This window comes from Leptonychotes weddellii, chromosome 8 (assembly GCF_054177405.1).
Source record: "Leptonychotes weddellii isolate Sample4059 chromosome 8, ASM5417740v2, whole genome shotgun sequence".
NCBI classification, from domain to species: domain Eukaryota; kingdom Metazoa; phylum Chordata; class Mammalia; order Carnivora; family Phocidae; genus Leptonychotes; species Leptonychotes weddellii.
In genome coordinates, this window is record NC_138376.1 from 33817140 (window position 1) to 33831556 (window position 14417).

Below are 14417 nucleotides of genomic sequence, written 5' to 3' on the forward strand. Positions count from 1 at the left end.
GTGAACCTAGGCTGGGCTGTGACTTGTTCTATTCAATAGTCATAGAGGAGGTGACGTTCCAGGACTTTCCTGTCTTGACAATAAAAAGCTGCTGCAGCTTCTACAATTTTGACATTTTTAGAGTATGGTACCATCAAGTAGACTCTGCTGGATAGACCATATAAAGAGATTAGACGGAGAGGAGAGGCACTGAGTCTACATAGGGAAGGAGGGAGCTCCAGCCTTCCTAAGAATCCTAGTCAAGACTCCAGAGACATGGCTCCAGGTACCATCTGACTGCAACTAAGTGAGAGGCTACAAGCAAAACTAAAAGAACACCTCATTGAGCCAAATCATTGGACTACAAGAAATAATAAAATGATCCTTTTAGAGGGAGGGAGGGGCAGAGGGAGAGGGAGAGAGAGAATCTCAAGGAGGCTCCACGCCAAGTGTGGATCCCAAAGTGGGGCTTGATCTTACAAACCTGAGATCATGACCTGAGGTGAAATCAAGAGTTGGACACTCAACCAAATGAGTCACCCAGGAGCCCCAACTGATTTTTGCTTTTAATCCCACTATGCTTTGAGGTGGTTTATTAAACAGCAAGAAACAAAACATTAAAAATCTTATAAGATGGTCTAGGACACAATATATACAATAAAGTACTGGAGAGACATCCTTATTGAAAGCTGTAAGTTCAAAAAGGAAAGTATAAACACTTATGAATATATAAAATTTTAAAACATTTTCATGGATTATTTGAAAAAATTCTGCAATGCAATTTTAAGAGATGTAATGACTTAATGTTTTTAGAAATTTATAAAAAAGAAATCCATTAGAAAAATGTATAAAAAGGGGCGCCTGGGTGGCTCAGTCGTTAAGTGTCTGCCTTCGGCTCAGGTCATGATCCCAGGGTCCTGGGATTGAGCCCCGCATCAGGCTCCCTGCTCCGCGGGAGGCCGGCTTCTCCCTCTCCCACTCCTCCTGCTTGTGTTCCTTCTCTCACTTTGTCTCTCTCTGTCAAATAAATAAATATCTTAAAAAAAAAATCTTTAAAAAAAAATATATGAACAGGCAATTCACAGAGGAGCAAATCCAAATGTCAACCAACATAAAGATGCTCATAATCACTAGTAGTCAGATGGCAAATTAAAATGAGATATTTCTTCACATTGAGTATTTGAACTAAAATTGAAAGGAGCTACAACTTCTATTGCTAGCAGAAATAGGAGGAAGAGAATCTGACAATATATATTAAGATTAATCAAATATGATGAAAAAAGAATTCTATCAATAGAGAAAAGGTAAATTATATTCTGCAGCCACCAAATGTCCATCGACTGATAAACGGATAAAGAAGAGGTGGTGTGTATATATATGTATAAAATGGAATATTGCTCAGCCATCAAAAGAATGAAGTCTTGCCATTTGCAATGACGTGGATGGAGCTAGAGAGTATTATGCTAAGCGAAATAAGTCAGTCAGAAAAAGACAAATACTGTATGATTTCACTCAAACGTGGAATTTAAGAAACAAAACAAACAAGCAAAGGAAAAAAAAAAAAGAGAAAGACAAACCAAGAAACAAACTCTTAACTATAGAGAACAAACTGATGGTTATCAGAAGGAAGGTGGGTGGGGGATAGGGGAAATAGGTGATGGGGATGAAACTAATATATTTTTTTAAGATTTTATTTATTTATTTGACCGAAAGAGACACAGCGAGAGAGGGAACACAAGCAGGGGGAGTGGGAGAGGGAGAAGCAGGCTCCCCGGTGAGCAGGGAGCCTGATGTAGGGATGGATCCCAGGACCCTGAGATCATGACCTGAGCCGAAGGCAGACGCTTAACGACTGAGCCACCCAGGCACCCCCACCTGAAAGTTATATTACACTGTAAGTTAACTAACTGGAATTTAAATAAAAACTTTAAAAAATAAAAATAAATAAAATGTCAGGTCTAAAAACTGTCAAAAACTAAAAAAAAGAAAACAACAAAAAAACCCAAAAGAAACTCCAAAAAACAATGTAACAGTTTCACTAATTGACTTAAAATTCAATGACGTATTTTTTAGCAAGAAAAACAAGATGCAGAAAAGTATGTATGATATAATCCCATTTTTATAAAATAAGTAACAATGTGAAAAAAACCCTATGCATGTTGATGTTTCTATGTACATACACATATATCTATACACGAATATTAAGGCATGGAGAAAAAGGGTAACTAAATAGGCATCATGGATTTAGGGATGCACAAATACCAGCAAAATAGAAAAAAAAAATCCCTTAAGAAAGGCATTTATGATATGAACACAGTGACACATTCAGTTACAATTATTTATATGTATGCCTGTATACTGAGACATAACAAAGTTAAATCTTTGTCTCATTCTGTATATCCAAATAAATTACAATGGTGCAATTTTAAATGTAATAAATAAATACAGCTTAAGATAATGCATGGGAATATAAATCAGTTCTCAAGAACTTTCTAATCATAAAAGCATTACTGTTGAAGGGGGGAAAACCAGTGAATTGGATTACATTTACAATGAAAACTTCTGGCATAAAAAAAGACTTAATGAAAAGGTACATGCTGGAAAAATATTTTTCTTTTTTTTAAAGATTTTATTTGACAGAGAGAGACACAGCGAGAGAGGGAACACAAGCAGGGGGAGTGGGAGAGGGAGAAGAAGGCCTCCTGCAGAGCAGGGAGCCAGATGTGGGGCTCGATCCCAGGACCCCGGGACCACGACCTAAGCCGAAGGCAGATGCCTAACGACTGAGCCACCCAGGCGCCCCTGGAAAAAGATTTCTAAAGGAGTTCATAAAATGTTACTCTTCTAAACACATAAAAGGCTCATGGAAAACATTCAAACCCTAAAGGAAAAATGAGCAAATGATATGAATAAAAAAGTCACATTAGGATACAGGTGGCTAATGGGATCATAAATACAAATTAAAAAAACTATAAATTATTACTTCGCACTGCTTAAATTAGCAGATTTTTAAAAATGCTAATGCTCTTTGCAGGACAGAATTCAGAAAACAAACTAATTCACTGCTATAGAGACAGAATCTTCTGGAGGGCACTTTCAACTTGTGTGCTAACGAAGATAATAGCCTCTGACCCTATAATTTTATTTCTAGGTATCTATCTTAGAAAACAATCAGATATTGACAAGAATTTATGAACATGGATGTTATTTTGCACATTATTTAAAACAGCAAAACACTGGAAAGGGCATACGCTTCTACTGACAAAAGATAGCTTCCTCACAATGGCATGTTACTCTGCCATAGGAAATGTTTTTATGGATATTCACCAGCAGGAGAGATTCTAATGATAAAATGTTAAATTTAAACAGCAGACTGAAAATCGGAAGTATGGTAATGATAAAAATTTTTTTGAAGTAAAATTTTATTAATAGAGATAATAAGAAAATACATGAAGACACTGCGTAGTTTTATCTAGATAAAGTCATAAGTGATTTTTATTTAGTTTCTATTTCAATATTTTTCAAATTTGCTACAATTAACTTTATCCCTTTTAAACTGATACAGTTAATGTATTCAAATTGTGTCTTTAGCTTTAAAAGGTAAGGGACTGTTTAATCAGGTAAATATTTTGTGGCTGAGGAAATTTATCCTGGGGCTTATGAACTTTCTAAAACTGTATATAAAATGTTTAGATGGGAGGCAATCTACAATTTCATCAGATTCCCAAAGACAACCAGGACAAACCACTAAAAGATAAAATTTTTAAAAATTTATATATAAAAATCCTGATAAAAATACCCAAAAGTTATTTTCCAAAACTACTTGAGTTTTACTTATAGTGTAAACAGTCTAAAATTTGTCTTCCTGGGCCTAACAGAGAAACTGCTAGCTGGCTTGTTCAGATATTCAAACTAATTCTTCAAGCCAGCCCCACCCCACCCCCCCTTTCCTCGCCTCCCCTCCCTGCACACACTATTCTAAATACTTTCTTATATATACAGGTTTTACTAGCATTAAAAAACATGTATGACAGGTTGTAAAACCAAAATGAAAAGAGCTGAATGTGTAATACCCACCAATAGCTCATACATAGACAGGTACAGAAACCATTAAAGAAAATGAAATGCCCAATGATTAGAGCAGCCATTTATATTATAAAAGTGCTTTGTTTTTGTTTTTATGTCACTTTTCATAATAGTCAGGAATGAATATTTCACCAGGATAAAGGATAAAAACAGTCACACCAGTTAATAATTTCTACTCCACTGTACTTAAAAACACTGAATGACGCTGGGTGAGAAGTGCCTGAGTTTACTTTTGGCTTTAAATATACACAAAATAGCTATCACAGTCTAGGCAAATATGAAAGAATCCTCTAGTTGTTATTTTGTCTGAGGCACCAGGACTTCTTTATTCCCAATCTGCCGTTATTTTTATAACGCTAAAAAAAAAACTATTTCTCAACATAAACAAGATAAATGAATATAGCATGTAAGACATACAAATATAATTTGAAGAGAAGGTATGATTTTTAAAAGGTTCTCTTCGTATAAAAACTAAAACTTATTCAATAAGGACTAAGTTGGCAACTAGTTTAATTATACTTTACTATGTATATATATTTTATGGCACTGGTTTTTAAATGATTGAATAGTTATTAAAATTTTTAGCATTATTTTCAAGGAGCATCTAACTTAGATTTAACTATCAGATTTTTCTGGGGAAAAATGTTTCTGTTAAAGTGTATTTTTTAATTTATTTTTTATTTTTTAAATTTTTTTAAAAGATTTTATTTATTTATTTGAGAGAGAGGATGAGAGAGAGAGCACATGAGAGGGGGGAGGGCCAGAGGGAGAAGCAGACTCCCTGCTGAGCAGGGAGCCCGATGCGGGACTCGATCCGGGGACTCCAGGATCATGACCTGAGCTGAAGGCAGTCGCTTAACCAACTGAGCCACCCAGGCGCCCCTAAACTGTATATTTTTAATTAACATTCATTTCCCAAGAACATTGATTTGAAAGGGCTATTTCATTTTCCTTTACTGCAGAGAGAAAGGATCCCATTTAAGCTTTAGAAGGGCATGGAAAAATATAAACAACCCATTTATTCCTTTTGAAAAATTATGAAATAAAATCTATTATTTAATTACATTGGATCAAGAAACAGGAAGAAAAAGATGCACTTAAGTCACAACACCTATAAAAGAATAAATTATTATGCTTCCTCTTGGAAGAAAAGTGTTTTAATATGTGGATGAGCATTGTCTAAACATTTCAAATCTACTTTGCTAAGGTGTAAAAGCCTTCAAATAAAAATCAACAATAAAATGGCCAGTATCAAAATTGAAGGAATAAAAAACATGTTTGTTAGGACTAATTTATGGGTGTTTTTGTAATATCAAATTTAGTTTTTGCTCTGAAATCTGTTCCTGTCAGTTTACTAAGCATCACACACACACATACAATTTTGACATGCACAGCCAAGAAAATTTTATTAGACAAGTAGGATTTATCTTTGCCATGCTTGAATAAAATTTACAAGATGTTCCAAATTTAGTACAATGGTTATAGAAATAAGAATAAAGGTTTTCAGCTTTTTAAACCTGCAGTAGGATTCTGGAGTTGGTCAGATTCCAGCAGGGCACTAAGAGGATGAACACTGATGATTAGATCAGACAGTCACTGCCTTCATATGCTTTGCAGCAGAGGTCAACAAACTTGTGTAAAGGGCCAAATAGTAAATATTTTCAGCATTGCAGGCCATACACTTTCTGTCACCTCTACTCAACTCTACCATCGTAGCGTGAAGAGCCATACACAATATATCAATCAATGAGAATGGCTGTGTTCCAATAAAATTCTATTTACAAACATAGGCAAAGGGCCAGATTTGGCCCATGGGCCATTATTTGCTAGTCCTTGGTCTAAAGTATTGTAGAGAAAATATGAAAACTATATTGTGTCAGAAGAAAATGCTATGCTATAAAGTAAAACAAACAAGCAAACAAAAAAACAGCACTCAAAACTACATAAACTTGGTTTAAATGTGTAGCCATTATATACCTGTAGCTAAAGAATAGCTGGAAAAACATAGGATTAGTTATATTAGCTGTTCAGAGGTTTTGATCTGACTTTATAAACTACTTTGTTAAAATAGCATTTAGAACTTTTGACATTTATTTGCAAAGTATATCCTTGCAAAGTCCTATTTTATCCTAATGCTTTAACCCTTACAACCAGACTACAGGCTCCTCACAAAAACCAAAACTAAACTTTTTCAAATAAAAATTCATACTTTTAAATAATACACTAAATATTGTATTTCTACTGTGTTCTCATTTACTCTCAAATAGTGAACAAGATGATCCTGATTACTGATTTTTGTTGAATGATAGAGAAGACCCATAACTTTAAGATGTATAATTAATTGTTGACAGTGATAAGGAAATCTAGAATACAAACCCATAATAAGCCCCAAACTTTAAGCTTGTTACACTTATTCTCCCTCTCTTCTTTTAAGATATTTTTCCCTTTTATATATGTGTGGTAAAACAACTGGGCCTCAAACTCTTGATACGCAATTAATTTCTTCCATTTCAAAAGTGAGTTAGTATTGATTTTAGCGAAGATATCTCAACAGAGAACAGGTCACTATTTTTTGTCTTGTTCTATAGAAGCAAGACTAAAGCAAGTTTTGGCTTTTAATCTGTCTTCATTCGTGTATTCAACAAATATTTACTGAGGACCTACTATATACTCTGCACGAAGCTATGAGTTAGGGTACCATATTGAAAAAAACAGCCATGGTCTCTGCCTTCAAGGATCTTCCATTATGACAGCAAAGAAATATATCAATAAACGGAAGTTTTACAAGTCATAATAAATGATATATAAAAAAAAATCCCAGGTTGCTGAAATAACCTATAATAGAAAAGGCATCTACATTAGGCAGGGTCAAGGGAGGCCTTTCTTTTTTTTTTTTTTTTAAAGATTTTATTTATTTATTTGACAGAGAGAGACACAGCGAGAGAGGGAACACAAGCAGGGGAGTGGGAGAGGGAGAAGCAGGCTTCCTGCGGAGCAGGGAGCCCGATGCGGGGCTCGATCCCAGGACCCTGGGATCATGACCTGAGCCGAAGGCAGACCCTTAACGACTGAGCCACCCAGGCGCCCCACAAGGGAGGCCTTTCAAACTGGTGACGTTTTAGCTGAGATTTGAGACCTCAAGGAATACAGGGCTGTAGTCATTCAAAGTCCACTCACTGGTGGGGAAAAAGGGGTAGAGAGATGCACACCAGGTAGAAGGAAGAACACGTGCAAAGACTCTTGGACAGCAAAGAACTTGGCTTGAATGAGATATTGAGAGATGACAATAGTGAGTTAAAGAAATAAACATGGACAAAAGAGGACAGAGAAAAGGACAGCAGTCAGTTCCCACAGTGCAGTGTTGGCCACCATAAGAAGTCTGAATTTATTCTAAGTGCACCGAAAATCACTAAAGAGCTTTAAGTTGGTGGACCTCATGATTTATCTAAATCAAGAGTGCATTATCAGTAATTACACCTGGATAACTGGCTTAAACCAGAATGTCCTGGGTAAATGGAGACCTAAACAGAAGAGTGGCAAGGTCTAACTGCATTCTGAGCACCTTCTGCTGTTGTGAGGAGAATGGACTGAAACAGGGCAAGACCAGATGCAGGAAGACCAGGGAGTTTACTACTGCGGTTCTCTAAAAGAGAAAGTAGTGCTTGATGGTACTGGTAATGGGAAGCAGTAGATGCAACCGAGATACTTTGGAGGTAGACTCAACAGAACTCCTTGATACTCATCCATAAGTTTATTCAAGGATAAGACTGGTAAATTGGCAAGTAAAGTACTAATAATGAAGTAATGTATGGGATATATTGACTTACTATACAATACTTAAGATACTAAGCTGTACACCTGAAACTAATGTAACACTGTATCAACTATACTCAAATAAAATTAAAAAAAAAAAAAGATTGACTCCACAAACTACTACAGAACCATAAACGGGCGCCTGGGTGGTTCATTTGGTTGAATGTCCAACTCTTGATTTTGGCTCAGGTCATGCCCAGCATGGAGCCTGCTTAAGATTCTCTCTCTCTCCTTCTGATCCTCCACTTCTCTTTCTCTCTCTCTCAAGAAAAAAATTAAGTTAAAAAAAGTTTAAAAAATTCATAAATACGTGCATACCATCTTCAACAATTTTAACTAATCCTTTGTGTACTCATCAAAAGTAATGAACATTTATGGGTGCCTGGGTGGCTCAGATGGTTAAGCGTCTGCCTTCGGCTCAGGTCATGATCCCAGGGTCCTGGGATCGAGTCCCGCATCGGGCTCTCTGCTCCTTGGGAGCCTGCTTCTCCCTCTGCCTCTCTCTCTCTGTCTCTCATGAATAAATAAATAAAATCTTTAAAAAAAAAAAAAAGTAATGAACATTTATGAAAAGTGCTAGTAAATGTTGATTTTACTCAATTATTTAAAAAAAAAGTGGTATCCTTATGTAAAGTTAAACTCAGGTATCTGGGATATATAGAGTTCCTTAGTTTATACAGACTGATATAAATAATAACAGATAAGGTTTTAATAGGTTTTCAATATTTCATTATTATACAAGTCTCAAAGTTCAGCTCGCATGCATTTCTTTAAAAACTTTCAAAATTAATGAATAGTTAATGTCAAATTTGCCAAATTAGAAAATTGCTTAAGAAATGGAAATTCCCAAGTAGAACACAACATACAAAGAGAACATGCCCTCATTCTTATCCATCACCTTGTAAAAAATTGTTTCTTCCTCACTAGTCACAAGTCCTCTAACCCGGTAAAATTGTCTTGTGCCAACAGAACATTAGAAATATGTTTGTACATTCTCAGGATGCAGTGATTTTGTCTTTCTGGGCCCCACTTTCCTCATGTAAAATGGGAGATAGTAAGAATTTCTTAGGATTATTGTTAAGATGAATATGGCTTCTTCTACAAGGATACACAGACACCACTGTATGCAGAACTGTGTATTAAGGTAAGATAAGCTAAAGAAGAAACATGCAGCACATCTTCCAGAGGCATTGACTGAATTAGATAGTAATTAAAATAGTGTATTTACATTGAAATAGACACAGATACATTATGGTATAGAATACAAAATTTTAATTAAATTTCATTTTTAAAAAATTTCTTAAAAGTCACACTTAAAAATCTATTTAGTCTAATCTACCCTTAGAGGAGTAAATGTACACAAGTACTGAGGACACAGTAAGGCTACTTACTGTACGCCTGGAACAGGGCAGACACTCCATATATGGTATTCATAGGGAAAACTAGTTTTAGTGCTTATGAAATGGCTGGTACTAAGTTATATACATATAATTACTTTTACGAAAGAATTATCCCTTTCTCAACATTTTGTTCAAAAAAAGGACTTGTCCTTCTTTTCCAAATATTTAATAAAACAGTGTGGCATCAGCCCATGTAAAAAGGATCTTTTTGGTCTCATTGGTGATTTGGACTATCCCATAAAACGCACACTCTTCTGGGAACCTCACAGCTAAAGACAAACAAAAGCAAGGCAGATTACAAGGAGAATGTAAAAATTTTAACTCAATTAATTCCAACTGAATTTGCTTTGATTCTCCAATCATATAAAGGATAGAGGCAACAATACATACACACAGACAGAGATAAGGAACTTAGACACTGTCAGTTCCTTACCGCAGTCCTTCTCCTCAGGCAAAATTCCCACGCAGAACAATAAATCAGACTTAAATGTAAGTTAAAAATCCCTTTCTGACAACTCAACATTTGCTCTGTTCTCTGTGCAGAACACTATATTACATGCTGTTTAGAGTTGCAAATAAAACAAGAATAGTAGAAAAATGGAGAGCAGAAAGTCCCACCCAGCATTTAAGGAGCCTATCCCAGTGTGGGAGACCATACGCGTAACTCGAAGGCTGAAAAGAAACATATGGAAATTCATAAATAAATATGACCCGATTAAAGCTGTGTGTAACTACTATTGGATAAAATCGCATCACTTCAGCTTTCACTTATTTCAAATTTGTAATTGTTGGGATATGCTGGACATGGGAATTCAGCTTTGACTCATGAAAACTGACTAAATGTATTGAAGCTGCAAACAAATAGAAAGGCTTTCAAGAACTATTCACTCCCTTTCTAAAAAATGAGAAACTCAGAAATATGCAACTTAGAAACAGAACTTCTTCATATCAGGTCTATGAGTCAAGAAAGACATGTTTTACTCCACTTGTATTTGCAACCAAGTGAGCTAAATTATTTTATTCAAGCAGAGCTACTACAGTTTCCTCTCAATTCACCTAGCCATCTAAAACGATAATACTAATTGTAGTGGTAGCGGCAGTGGTAATATCCATTTATTAAATGCTTAAGCCCCCGTCCAAATCAAACCTCTGTCTTCCTCTCCCACCCCCACTGCTGCCAGCTAAAAGCTCTCCACACTAGGACCTACTGGTATTGTGTTTGAATCTATTGTTCTAGTAGGCTGCAATAATCTTCTGAATTCTATCTAATTCCTCCTCAATTTTTTTTAAGATTTTATTTATTCATTTTGAGAGAGCAAGCGAGCACGAGGAGGGGTAGAAGGACAGGGAGAGAGAGCATCTTGAGCAGACTCTACGCTGAGCATGGAGCTCAATCTCATGATCCAGAGATCATGACCTGAGCTGAAATTAAGAGCCGGACCTTTAACCAACTGAGCCACCCAGGCGCCCCTTGTTTCTCACTCATACTCAATTTTTAAGACTCAGCTCGACCTCATATCCTCTAGGAAACTGGGCCTAATCCCCTGTTCCCAAGGTGCCCAGAGCACTACTGAATAAGTGCTGGCATATATCTGGTATATCTGGTATACCTGGCACCAGAAGGGCAGATTTCCTTTTCTATCTTTACCATATATCTGCAGAATTATTTGAAGTCAGAAACCACATCTTTCCTTATTATGTATCCAGAGCACCCAGCATTATAGTAGACACTGAAAATATATTCCATTAAATGAATGAATGTGTTGGGTACTATTCTGGGAATTTATATTTCTATATAGGAATTATATAGGTATAAGAACTACTTTAATATTTTACCAATAGGAACAGCTTCAGAGATGGAAAATAACTTGATCAAGGTCTCAGAATTACCAAGTGATGGAGTCAGGAATAAATCCAGGCCTGTTGGGTTGCAGCCCAGGTAACTCTATGCTGTCAACTCAAAATATTATCTTAGGTTCCCAGGTCTTAGGTTCCTGGATGTGATCTCTTCCAGTATTGAAAATTGAGCTACCACCCTCTGGCCAAATGAAGAGTCATTTTAAAGCATGCAAACTGGGATTTCAGTTAAAAAATTTAGTGTTTCAAATTGCCACTGAAGGACTTCTCAAAGCTTTCACAGTCATATGAACAGATATCTCTAAGGTAGCAGTTCTCAGTTTCACACGGTGGATTATTTCGTAAGAGGAAGAAAGAATGAGGGGACCACCAACTCCACCTATACCCAGTTGCCATTGAAAAGAAACCTCACCATTACTCATGGGAAGAATGGCATCTGAGAAAATACTTTAGAAATGTCATTAAGTAAATTATTAATCCACGCCATAAAACAGACTACAGACACTGTCGTATTATAAACTTTAGAAGAAACCAGCTGGCAGACCACCCAGAGACTCCTAGGAGCCCATCAGTGGTCTGTGGGGACCACACTTTGAGAACCACTGTTACAAGAAATGAAACGGCTTCCTCCTCAGTAATTCAGGAACTCATGGTTTTTGTTTTTTTCTAGGGGAACACACTGCCCTTGTAAGCCAAAAAAATCAAAGCAGTAAGACCTCTAAATTTTTCTAAAACACTGTCATAACCCCAAACTACCTTGTTTATGGGATGTAGTCATGTGGACAGTGAAATTCTACATATGTGTGAGTATATATGTATAGACTATATACACACAAACACAGCCTTACTTAGTTTTCATTTCTTCTTCTTCTTTTTTTTTTTAAACTGTGGAACCACCAGTCATTCTGGAAAAATAGAACTTGCTGTTTTTCTTAAGATTTTACATTAAATGAATGAATGTTATCAGACATACCTACTATCAGTATCTAAAACCAAACCAGACCACTGTGTCATTTCAAGCATGATCTAGTCTGTCTAGATAGTTACAGTCTGGGTCTATAATGCTATCATCACTGGAGTACCTTGCAGCTGCCTTCTCATTCAGTTTAGGAGCCACAAAAGAGAGCAGTCTTCATCCTTTGCAGTAAGAACACACTTATTGGTCTCTGTCTTTGTGCCAGGAAATATTTGAGGAGCTGAGGATACAACAGTGGAAGAGAAAGGAAAGGAAAACGGTCTAAAATCATCTTTATCACCTTAAAATTTATACTCTACTAAGGAGAAGGACATAAATAAGGAAAGGAGGACAGAAATAGGATAGGTAATCATAAGAACTGTCAGTGGGAGGGAAGAAAAACACTGATACTTTTAATAGAGTAATCAGAGAAGGTGATCTGTAGGAAGTAGGGGAGCAAGACAGGCAGGTATCTAGGGAAAAAATGTTCTAGGCAAAGGAAGTGGCAAACTCAAAGGCCCAGAGCCAAGTCACAGCAAGGAGGCCCATGAAGCAGAGATGCAGATGAGGAAATGTGGTGGAAGACTAGATCTTGCAGGGCCTGGCAGGGGACTGAAAATTCAGGCTTTTACACTGAGTGAGATGAGAGGACAGTGAGGAGTTTTGAGCAGAATAGTGACATTATCTGACTTACACCTAAAATGATCATTCTGCTCTGCTGAGATTCAACTCATCACATCAGGACACATCAAAAGCAGAGAGCCTAGATACAAGGACTACTGTACATTGGAGATACAAGTCTGGAGACCAGTTAAGAGGTCTGGGTTAGAGCTATAAATTTGGGACTTATCGGCATGTATCTTGTACTTGAAGCCAGATCCTAGAAAAGATCCCAGGAAGGAGTGGAGACAAAGCCAAAGAGTGCCAGGGACTGATGTCTGATTAACTCCAGATTGGGAAGAACAGCCAGCAAAGGAGGCTTAGGAAAGTGAGGCAAAGGACAATAAGAGAGTTTAGTGCCCCAGAAGCCCAATGAAAACATTTCACGGAGGAGGGAATGTGTGACTGTCAAATACTGCTGAGCAGTCAAATAAGATGAAGACTGAAAATCACCACTAGCCTCAGCAACACGGAGGTCTCTTGTACCTCAATAAGAGCAGTTTCAGAGAAGTGGGGAGGGCGAGATCTGACTAAAAGAGTCTAATGAAAACTGGACTCAAACAATAATTTAATAAGATAGCATAAATATATAAAATTAAAATACCAACATCTTTTCTCTACACACAATAACTGAAAAAGATACTAGAAGAAAATATCCCCTTTCAGTGAAAAAAGGAAAATACTTCAGGAATAAACATCACAAAAATGTGCAAACCTTATATGAGGAAAATTTGTAAAAAAAAAAAAAAAACAACTGCTGAAAACCATTATAGACTTGAACATATGAAAAAACACATCACTTACCTGTAGACAGGATGACTCAATAGCATATAGATATCAGTTTACTTTACATAATTTATCAAGTCAAGGAGATCCCTCTAAAAACACCAACATTGTTCTCTAGAGCCAGACAAGTTTATTCTAAAACTCATGTAGAAAAATAGCATGCAAAAATAGCAGTTAAAAACTTTGAAAGGGAAATAGGAGCAAGATGGCGGAGGAGTAGGAGACCTGGATTTCGTGTGGTCCCAGGAATTCAGCTGGATAGGGATCAAACCATTCTGAACACCTACAAACTCAACAGGAGATCAAAGAAAGGAATAGCAACAACTCTCTGAACAGAAAAGCAACCACTTTCTGGAAGGTAGGACGTGCGGAGAAGTGAATCTGAGGCAATATTTGGGAGGATAGACAGCAGGGGAGGGGCCTCCGTCGGCCGCTATCGGCAAGTGATAGAGCCACAGAGCACAAAATCAGAACTTTTAGAAGTCGGCTCCGCTGAGGGATGTCGCTCCAGTGGCTAAGCGGGGAGTGGAACCCTCGCAGGGACAGTGTGGTCTCAGGACCTCGGGGTCACAGAAAGTCCGGGGGTGCCTGAGTGCAGCAGAGCTCCCAGGTATCAGAGCGGGGAAGCTGGCTGCAGAGACGGAGCCAAGGCGTGGGCTCTCAGATCGGGGTTGCCATAAACCGTGATCCGCGGCACAGTCGGGCCACTGCTCCTCCAGCAGGGACCCAACAAGTGGCAGATCCGTGGAGACTCCTCTTCCTCCTCCGGGAGGAGCGGCGTGGGAGCGCACCGCAGGGACCTGCTGGGGTCAGATGCCAGAAATAGAAACGCTTGGTCACAGGCTGGGTGAGCACGGAGTGCGGCTGGAGACTGGGGAGAC

The 14417-nt window shown here is 37.5% G+C and overlaps 1 protein-coding gene across 1 annotated transcript in view; it reads right to left on the reverse strand.

Moving 5' to 3' along the window:
* Positions 1-11887: 11887 nt before the first annotated feature.
* LOC145722906 (uncharacterized) overlaps positions 11888-14417 on the reverse strand; it is a 350887-nt gene continuing 348357 nt past the window's right edge. The window contains exon 5 of the mRNA XM_081827563.1: positions 11888-12331. Coding sequence (XP_081683689.1) covers positions 12242-12331 — 90 coding nt within the window. The 3' untranslated portion in view covers positions 11888-12241. The remainder of the gene's footprint in view (positions 12332-14417) is intronic.